General features: G+C 37.7%; 1 protein-coding gene across 3 annotated transcripts; it reads left to right on the top strand.

The window, feature by feature from the left end:
- The first annotated feature begins 366 nt into the window (after window positions 1-366).
- On the top strand, window positions 367-10,304 carry LOC134645134 (plastin-1-like). 3 transcript variants are annotated; one of them, XM_063498441.1, is made up of 17 exons: window positions 367-410; window positions 2,414-2,750; window positions 3,108-3,198; window positions 4,075-4,235; window positions 4,321-4,450; window positions 5,397-5,529; window positions 5,940-6,021; window positions 6,767-6,932; window positions 7,524-7,666; window positions 7,745-7,840; window positions 8,013-8,208; window positions 8,426-8,504; window positions 8,896-9,010; window positions 9,120-9,253; window positions 9,387-9,510; window positions 9,589-9,722; window positions 9,817-10,304. In XM_063498441.1, the coding sequence occupies exons 3-17, from the start codon at window positions 3,129-3,131 to the stop codon at window positions 9,953-9,955; spliced, it is 1,902 nt and encodes a 633-aa protein (XP_063354511.1). In that variant the 5' UTR covers window positions 367-410; window positions 2,414-2,750; window positions 3,108-3,128; the 3' UTR covers window positions 9,956-10,304. The 3 variants fall into 3 exon arrangements, with proteins under 3 accessions (XP_063354511.1, XP_063354510.1, XP_063354509.1); XM_063498440.1 differs by having other exon boundaries at window positions 2,414-2,739; window positions 7,524-7,840; XM_063498439.1 differs by having other exon boundaries at window positions 7,524-7,840.
- The last annotated feature ends 117 nt before the right edge of the window (window positions 10,305-10,421 follow it).

Here is a 10,421-nt window from a genome sequence, read left to right as displayed (position 1 = left end):
AAAGGGGAAACAGAATGATGGACTCCTTGGTCTGTGTGGATGCAGGGAGTAAATACTGTATCTTAGTGATCAGAGATAAACATGCATTTAGTTCATCTTAGTCAAGAAGAGAAGATTTGTACAAACTTGTCTTTGTTCTGCCTGATTATGACACCGTATCAGTCTTCTTGACTGATACGATGGGAGAAATGGGAGAAGAACAAGCTCAGAGGTAAACAAAGAGAAAAGGAGAGAAGGAAAGTTAAAAAACAAAAAAGGTTGCAAGGACAGAACGAAAAGGGTTAATAAAAAAAACAGAGGGAGAGAACACGGAAGAAAGGAGTACAGAACTGACCCTCAGCAAGCTGATTTTCAACTCTGGACTAGCTTTGCTCAGGATCTTAAGCCCTTCAGCCTGCCTGGGACTGAGAGTAAGCTCATTATTTTTGTTCTTTTCTTACATTATAGTTACAATATGCGACAACATTCTCAAGTAGTAGTCTCAAGTGAATTTTACTGTTAAAGAAGTGCAATTATCTCCAACACTAGGCTCATTTGAAATGTGAAGCGAGGAACATGTTTTTAAAAATTTGCAACTGACTGAAAACTTTTGTAAAGCTAAAAAAGCACCTAGTTGAACATGATCATTAAGACTGTTCGAGTCTCACTGTTTGAGAATCTGAAAATGCTTCTCTGTATAAGTTGTGGACGTCACTGCAGGGGATCAGAATCCTTTGTCAGTGACAACAGTTCAGGGCTAAATCAAAAGTGATCCAGAATCAGTGCAGCCTTCACTGAGCTGGGTCGTTTGACCTCTGACTAAATATTGGTGCTTCTTGAGGTTAAAGACACCATTAATCCTGAATGATATTTGGAGCAACATCTGCTGTTATCCAGTTATCTTGGTCAGACAATCATTTTTTTAGCGCAGTAAGAGTCAGGGTGCTAAACTGGCCTACATGTATAGTCCAGACTGATAAACCAGTGGAATCAGAATCAGAATCAGAATCAGAATCAGAATACTTTATTGATCCCTGGGGGAAATTATTTCTTTGTTACAGTGCTCCATTATACACCAACATTAACAAAACAGACAAATAGGGGGTAAGCTCAGAAAAACAGAAAAAATGAGCCCAGCTGAAATCATGAAGCAAGTAACAGTGGGAAGATTTGGCTTTCAGAATGCTTACAGTGTTGGTAGCACAATAAACACCTGTCCCAACTTTTTTTGAAATGTCCTTTGACAAGACAATCAATTTTCTCAGTTTTAATGTAATTTATTTTGCAAATTATTTAATTCTTTTTTTATATGTCATTTTTACACAGTGTCTCGAGATGAAAAAACTGGACTATAGCAGGTCAAATTTCACACATTCAGCAGCAATTTATTAATATTAAAAAAAAAAAGAAAGCAGAGATCTACAAAGATAAAGATAACGATAAAGGTGGAATAAAGTTGGAATGAGGAGGAAGTAGCAGTGTTGTTGTGACGTGGACCATTTTAATCTAGGTGATGCAGTTGGCTCCGTGCCTCAGGTTACAAGGCATTGTGTGGCAATGAAGCAAGCTGTGCAAGCCTCATGTTTTAAACATGTCTAACTTAAATGCTAAATGTGATCCTGCCTCCTTAAAAAACAGCTGCAAATACAAAATACAGTCAACATTATGCACACATGTTTCACATTCTTTACTTTTTAAACATGCGAGTCAGTATAAGTGTATCACAGTTATACTGACTAAAGTTACAATTCAGTTCACTGTGTGGCTTCATGCTTGGTGGCTTTGTAAAATAGCCTTTGGTAATAAATATGCTGATTTGTGCAGCTGTTTCAATGTGACTAAATTTAATGTAATTAACTAAAAATTATATACTATCCTACAACTAATGGCCGCTTATTAACCAAAGCATTAAAAAGTTAACTGTTTATTTTAGTGATGTGAGCCACAATGGTAGCAGTCACAGTTTAGGCATAGCTGCTAAAAAAAGACCAGCCAGCAATGTGTGAAAGATAAAATAAAACAGAGCTTCCAAGTTATTAAAAGTACTTGATATCACTCTGATCTGATCAATAAACTGAAGATGAAAAGTCCAAAGTATAAAAGCAACAAGTCATGGTTTTGCAAGGTGTGCGCCACATTATTTCTGTACTAGGATGAGCTGAAATGCTGGGCAACTGTGCCTGCATAAAGCCAAGCTAACTGTTTGCCCATGCGTCCTGTCTTCGTGCTTCATGCTACATTAAAAGTCTTGTGAATTGAGACTGATATTCAATTTTATTCAGGTAATTTAAGCATGCTTATCTATCACTAAGCAAACGTCAGCTCTAACAGAGCAGTCAGGGTAAAAAAAAAAGTAATATTTCTATTGTCAAACTGTAGGCTGTGCATTTGGAAAACATTTATTTATATATGCATGTGTTTACCTTTTTTTCAGCTCCCACTACTCTGGGATGCATTGTAAGACAGGTGCGCTTTGACTGCAAATCAATGGCCCAGAAGGGGCAAACATTTGAGCTTCCACGACAGAGAATAACAGGATGAGGTGTTAAATGTTAACTGTCAGAAGACGCTTGTCTCAGGGTCCAGGCAGGCCAAAGGTCCATCGTGTGCCTCCACCCATTGACTCCTCCTAAAAGACATAATCAGCTCTCCAGTGCCTCTACGATCCAGCTTCCTCTCTGCTCCGGTTTGAAACCTTGCAGAGCTCTGGAAGGCTAGAGAGGCTTACTGCTCGAGACACGACTGAGAGGGGAAACACAGGTAATGTGAAGGTAATTGTCCTTGACTTGTCTCACTTTGCCTTTTTAGTCCCTCAAGCAAAGAAGCATGTTTGGTTTTAAAATGCTTTGGACTCCGAGATTAATAAAGAATCTTTAACGTATTTAAATGTGTTTGCATGTGGATGCTGATATGGTTGTAGTTTGGACAAAGAGAGATGTTAGTTCAAATGAAACCTACTTTTTTAAAATTTAGATTTAAAGTTTTCACATGTATAGTAATTATATGTCTTTGCAGTAATAAAGTGTTACAACTCTCGTGTTAAGTTGTCAGGTTGATCAGACTTTGTGTCCGTGGCTGAAAACTGCCCTTGTTGTGTGTGTTTTGGGGGGGGTGGGGGTGTATTTCAGGTGCACAAAGCTGCAGCTACTATGGACAGTCACGTCATACAGATTTCCCGAGATGACTTGGAAGATCTAAAAGAAGCCTTCAACAAAATCGGTCAGTTTCGCACAGAGCCACGAACATGCATACACAAACACACAAACACAACACACACACACACGCAAACTCTAACATGACCCTATAAAGGTACTGACGGTAATTCTGAACAAAGTAAGAGTTTTACTACCATCATAAAATAAAAGACTCTTATGTAAGCCAGTTTTACTGCTTGTATTGTACTTTTTGTTTCACGTGTAATAAACGGTGCCAAATTTTATCAGTAACAATCACGGCTGCACAGTTGCAAAGATCTTGATAATAATTAGCGGTGTAACAAAACAGATATTATCTTCCCATTTCTGCATGGCATAAAAATATCAAGCACAAAGGATAACAGGTCAAAGGCATCAAACAGCAATTTGGAGTAATTTAAAAATTATTTTTAACACCGTTCATCCTGGTCAAAGTTCATCTCCGACGCTCATGTTTCTTGGAACCTTGAATGTCTGAACAAAACGCGAGAGAAATCCATCCAGTAGCTGCTTACCTACCTCTCATGAAGCGCTGAATTGGTTTTGACATCATCAGTGAAAACAACAAGCACCCATAAAGTGCCACAAATAGTTTTTGCCTCATTTTAGTAACAAACCAGAAGCCCAGGGGCCACTGACATGCAGCCCCAGTGCAATGAAGTTTGTCCACATGAAACAATAAAGTTTAGAATCTATAGAAAAGAAAGTTTACAATAATAAACTTGTAACTAAAAGATATTTTTTATAGGTAAATAAAACTGAAACCTAAGCCAGTAACAATCAACTAACACACATCTATCTGAGTCCAAACTTTTTTATTCATACAGTGACTGTATGAATGATTATTCTTTGTGAAGGAAATGATTTGCTGCTTTTGTATTTTCTGTGTCTCTGTGTCCAGATATTGATAACAGCGGCTATGTGAGTGAATGGGAGCTTCAGGAGCTGTTCAAAGAGGCAAGCCTCTCCCTTCCAGGCTACAAGGTGCGAGAGATCGTCGAGACCTTCATTGCTGGAGATACAAACAAAGATGGAAAGATCAGCTTTGAGGAATTTGTCTCTGTAAGTTTTGGTACAGCCTGGGAGTAAATACACAAATTTACACACCCGATTAGACATGAAGTAATGCATCATGTTTTGCTTTCAGATCTACCAAGACCTGAAGAGTAGACAGATCAGCGAGACATTTAAAAAAATTGTGTCACGGAGGGATGGGATTCGTTCTTTTGGAGGAACATCAGGAATCTCTAGCGAGGGAACCCAGCATTCCTACGCTGGTGAGGGACAGCAAGCTGTGTGTGTGTGTGTGTGTGTGTGTGTGTGTGTGTGTGTGTGTGTGTGTGTGTGTGTGTGTGTGTGTGTGTGTGTGTGTGTGTGTTAGTGATGAATTTTATCGCACCGGTGAACGATTTTTGTGTGCATGATTTGCTCCAGCTTGTAAAGCAAAGATGTTACTGAAAGCAAATATCTCATATCTTAAACGACACCAACTGCTCTTCTGAAAGATATATTATATTATATTATATTATATTATATTATATTATATTATATTATATTATATTATATTATATTATATTATATTATATTATATTACTGATGAAATCTCATTTTAGGGCCGTGTGAGCAGGTCTTTAAATCCACTTATGAGATATCCTTAATTGATCCTTAATTTAAAAAACATTATATAAAACATAATATATCAGTTATTACTGGATAAAAGGGTTTATAAATGTTAGCAACTGGACCTAATTTACTAGGAATTTATTTTCACTATACGGATTATTTAATTTTTTTTTTATAGCTATTCTGTATCTCAAACCCTCGGTTAGTTAGTTAAATACAGCATATCAAAAAAAAAATAAACAAAAGAGGAAGTCCTTGAAAAAATTTTTTGGCTGTAATGTAGATTATTAAATGAATTATAATTTAATGTAACAGCATGATAATGTTTATTTGAGGTGGCACAAAACAACTGTAGGCTTCCCTTCAATTTTCCTATCTGTTTAATTAATTTTTTTTTTTTGTCTATTAAACATCAGATAATAGTGGAAAAGGCTTCCCTGAGGCCTGTAGAGAGTTAATAGTCCATCTTTGTGTTTTAACAGTTCAATCAAACACCATAATTTATTATAATAAACATCATAAACAGTCTACTAATCAGCTGAGCAGCTAATTGTTTACGCTCCTACATTACTTAGTGCAGAAATTTATATGTGTGTTTAGATGAGGAGAAGGTGGCTTTTGTAAATTGGATCAACAAATCTTTGGCAAAAGATCCAGACTGCCGACATCTGCTGCCCATGAACCCTGACGATGAAAGCCTCTTCACCTCTGTCCGCGATGGCATCCTCTTATGGTATTAACACAAGCTCATGCACACAGGCAACCAAGAATAAGCGCCTCTATAAACATTTTTATTTTGCACTTTTATGTTGTAGCAAAGGTTAAAAGAGAAATGGTGTAATCTTGTTTTACTATTGTTTTATAGTGTTTCAGAGCTCCTTCCTGCTCACATTTTCTCAGTGGGTTTCTCTTTATTTTACACTTGCTATCTTTCACAGACGAAAGATTGCAAGTGAACTATCAGATGGCAGACATAAACAGTAAATGCTGGATATAAAAAGGGGGAATTGAGAGCACTATAGGGTCAGGAATCAAACTTGTGACTACCCAGTGCCCAAATCTGACCCGAAGTTACACTTATCTTAGACTAGATTCAGAATCAATTCACTCTTTTACTTGTTTAAAAAAAAAATTCTCTTTCAGCAAGATGATCAACCATTCTCAGCCAGACACGATTGATGAAAGAGTCATCAACACTAAGAAACCTACCACCTTTCATATGAGAGTGAGTAGCAGTTCTGACTGAGTGGGTAAATACATATATTCACATCACCAATCCATGTTATTTGCAAAGAAAAAAATAGCTGCACAATTTCTGCCAAATTTTAGCTGAGAGCATCTGTAAAACTATATCATCAGCTTGTTAACTAAACTAAGCAACCTTGAAAGCATGCGGAATCAGGTTGCCAGATTCTGTGCAGACTAAAAGAGTCTACTGTTGTTGTTTTTTTATAAGAGGCCAGCTTATGACCTTTGCTGCACCTAAAAAAGTAAAAAGAAAGATGAAGGTAGTAAATTAGGAAATTCTCATTTAAGACACGACTACTTTAAAAGACCTGAATGTATTCGGTTAGATTTACTGTAGCTGGCACATGATAAGTCCTCTACTGAACATATGGATGTCAACTGAGATGACGATAGGTAGTAAATGTGTTAATGTGTTATTCTGAATATACTGATTCTCCCAGAATGTTGGACTTTGCAAAAAAGCCTGTAATATATTAACTTTTTACTGCATCATCCTCTTCTTTTTCTTCTGCTGTGTTATATCTCATGAACACTTCTTCCTGGATGATATTTGTCCATCAGCAGTTCCATTTTCAGCTTCTGCTGATTTCTGCTTAGTTTCTTATTATTGGCAGGATTCAATCTGTAGTCTTTATTTTCGCTGAGCTTTTAAAACAACAGAAACACTGCTGTATGACATGAGAGTGTTTGAATTAAAATCTTGATGCAACATGTGTTTGTAGGAGAATCTGGTCTTGGCCCTGAATTCAGCCTCAGCTATTGGGTGCACGGTGGTGAGCATGGATGCCCATGACTTGATGGCTGGAAAACCCCACCTGGTTCTGGGATTGCTCTGGCAGGTTATCAAGATTGGCCTCTTCGCTGACATAGAAATCAGCAGGAACGAAGGTCAGCGCACACCTGCATGCAAACACACAACTTCACATTTACAGCGCTCACCCATATGTGATGCAGTTCATGCAGGAGAGGTTTGAAATGTAAAGGTTTAGGCAAAACAGTGGAGCTTGTTAGGTTAAAACTGTATAACAGAGTCTTGGTCAAAAATGTAACCCCTAAAAGCCTGCACAATGAAATAATTGCCAGAAAACTTTTTAATGGAGTGTTTATTGAACCTTCTGTCAATTAAAAAAAAAAGAAAGAAAATAATTTGGGAGTGTTCATGATTATGTTTCTTTTCTCTAAGCATTCTGTAAGCATTTGGTGCTTTATTTTATTTTATTTTTATATGTTATATTATATTATCTGTAATCATACAGCATCTAGGTACAAAAATATGTTACAAATTTTTGATTTTTTTGTGCTTTTTTCGTAACAAATTAGTGAATTGTTTTGCACGTCTTCTTTACTTTGACCTGCATAACCACAACTGTATTACATTTAATTGAGAGTATCTTGCTGCTTCTAGGTAAAAATGCAGTTTTTGATTAATTTCCTCTTTCTTGCTTTAACAGTTGATTAACTGCTGTTATGTGTTTTCAGGTCTGATTGCCCTTCTAGCAGATGGAGAATCACTGGAGCACCTAATGTCTCTATCCCCTGATGAGCTGCTGCTCCGCTGGGTCAACTATCATTTACGCAACGCAGGAACAGAAACAATCAGCAACTTCAGTGAAGACATCAAGGTACCGTGCAGAATAAATACACACACCCGTGAATACAGAGTCATCAGTGTAACCTCATCTTGTACTCTCCCACCGAAGGACTCGCGGGCCTACTTCCACCTGATGGATCAGATCACTTCCAGTGAGGAGGATGAATTCCAAATGAATATAAAAATTGACATGAGCGGTCTCAATGTAAGCCACAAATTTTTCACATAACAGTGAGAAACTAATAAATAAAGCTAAATGTAAAGATTAACATTTCTTTTTGTCATTTTAACCTGTTTTCTTCACATTCTGATATTTACATAGCGTCTATACCGTTCTTCTATGCATACATGTCTGTGTGTGTGTGTTTGTTGTGAAGGAGTGGGATTTGGAGAAAAGGGCTGAGCTGATGCTGCAGCAGGCAGCCAGACTGGAATGCAGGCAGTTTGTTACTCCTCGTGATGTCACATCTGGAAACAGCAAACTGAACACAGCCTTCGTGGCCAACCTGTTCAACATGCACCCCGGTCTGCAGAAGCTTCTGATGAACGGAGGCAATTTAGAGCGCATAGAGAGTGAGATACATCCACCACTACATCTTGCCCTTACAATTACACGACAGAGTCAAAAATGAGCATGGAGAAAACAGACGTAATGCTATGCTAGTTATACATGCCATAGACCAATAATAAGCCAGAGATGATAATAGGTGCTTGAGTTTGTGGCAGACGTCCAGACTATAGATGAAGTCAACTGTATGATAACATGTATGATGTCTTCATATCATTCCAGGGGAGACCAGAGAAGAAAAAACATTTCGCAACTGGATGAACTCTCTGGGTGTTTCTCCACATGTGCACCATCTTTACCAGTATGTCATCAGTTATACATAATCATGTTGACCATATCAGTTATTTAGGGTGAATGGAGCTGTAAATCAAGATTACGGGTTCATTTAATGTGGGTGAGAATGGAAATGAACTGATTAGCATGAGTGTCCTCATTTAACATTCTACTGAAGAATGCAGACAGCATTGAAAATATAGTTTGAAAATAATAAATTCCTTATTTAATTATAAGTGTAATTATTATTATTTATTAGCTTTAAAGCACAGTAAAACATGAGCTCCCGCTAAAACTGCTAAAACTCCATATTTCAACAAAAATAGAGATGACATGCTTTAAGTGTTCTCAGTGGTGGTCGTTTTTTTTCTTCTCTTCTTCTATTGAAATCCATTATCTGTGTCATTGCTTTTATCCAGTGACCTGTGTGACGGCTTGGTGATTCTGCAGCTTTATGATAAGGTCAATGTGTTTGTGAACTGGAAGAAAGTCAACCGCCCTCCTTATCCTGTGCTGGGGGCCAATATGAAGAAGGTACTAGATGCTAACAAGCAGAGCTGTCACAGTGACGATGACAGGAAAAGCACAGCAGTGGGAAATATGAGAGATGTAATGTTGTTTTGTTTTTTTCCCTGTATCCCAGCTGGAAAACTGTAACTATGCTGTGGAGCTGGGCAGGGATGTCGCCCGCTTCTCCCTGGTTGGAATTGGAGGAGTAAATCTAAACGAGGGGAGTCGTGTACACACCTTAGGGCTGGTCTGGCAGCTGATGAGGAGGTATGTGCATGCAGAGCTGCAGGATGTTTTACTTGCTGTAGTATATTGTTTGGTGAAAACAGACAGTCCAATCCTTTGGTGACTGCTGCTCCTTGTATAGTTTCAGTTACCTGTACTTCTTACAATCCCCCAGGTACACAATTCAAGTTTTGTCTGATTTGGGTGATGGAGAGAGGGTGGTAGATCAAATCATCCTGGACTGGGTCAACAAGATGCTGAGCCAGAATGGAAAGGACACACAAATCACCAACTTCAAGGTGAGTATCTTTGTTTGTGAAATGGTATGATATCAAAAGACTGTGTGCTTTAAACCCCTTTTTGCCTGTTTTTTGCAGGACAAGCTGATCAGCACCAGCCTGCCAGTGATTGACCTGATTGATGTAATTGCTCCGGGGATGGTCAAGTTCCACGTGGTGGCAAGAGGAGAAAATGGAGTGCTGAAGAAAGATGATAAAATCAACAATGCCAAGTAAGAAAAAAAACTTTTTAAAACTCCCAACCTCTTTGGATTTTTCGCTCTTTTCTAATTTCCTTACTCCTCTCTCCTTTTGTGCTGCTCCTAGGTATGCAATCTCATTGGCTCGTAAGATTGGCGCTCGTGTCTACGCTCTGCCTGACGATTTGGTGGAGGTCAACCCCAAGATGGTGATGACTGTGTTTGCCTGCCTCATGGGGCATGGTATGAAGAAAGCCAAAAACTGAAGTAGGCACAAACAACACTGAATGAAGATGAAAAAATATATTTGTATTTTACTTTAAAAAAAATTATTTTTATCGCTTTTCTGTAAGTTTTAACCTCGCCGTGCGTACAAAACAAAAACAGTCTAGAATTCTCTATTATTTGTTTGCAAGAAATAAAAGCTGTAAATCTTTTTCCATCAATAAAGATAATTTTTTTTTTATATGTGATTTTATGGAAGATTGTTCTTTGCTTTATTATACTTAACCCATTTTATTTACTTCTTCTGCAATATGAGCCAGAGATCCGTCAGAAGAAAAAGCAGAATTATATACATATGTGTTCGGTCAAATACATTTTATGTCTGTAAATGTTGTGCATTGAATATTGCTATTTAATTAATAAAGAGAATCTATCAAATGTACAAAGTACCTGTGAATGTTTTCTGTATCAAAACATAAATTCCTTCTGGACTTCAGAAGTAAAGAG

Source organism: Pelmatolapia mariae, linkage group LG16_19 (assembly GCF_036321145.2).
Source record: "Pelmatolapia mariae isolate MD_Pm_ZW linkage group LG16_19, Pm_UMD_F_2, whole genome shotgun sequence".
Taxonomy (NCBI): Eukaryota; Metazoa; Chordata; class Actinopteri; order Cichliformes; family Cichlidae; genus Pelmatolapia; species Pelmatolapia mariae.
Note: the sequence above shows the minus strand (reverse complement) of the source record. Positions and strands in the feature narration are given on the sequence as shown.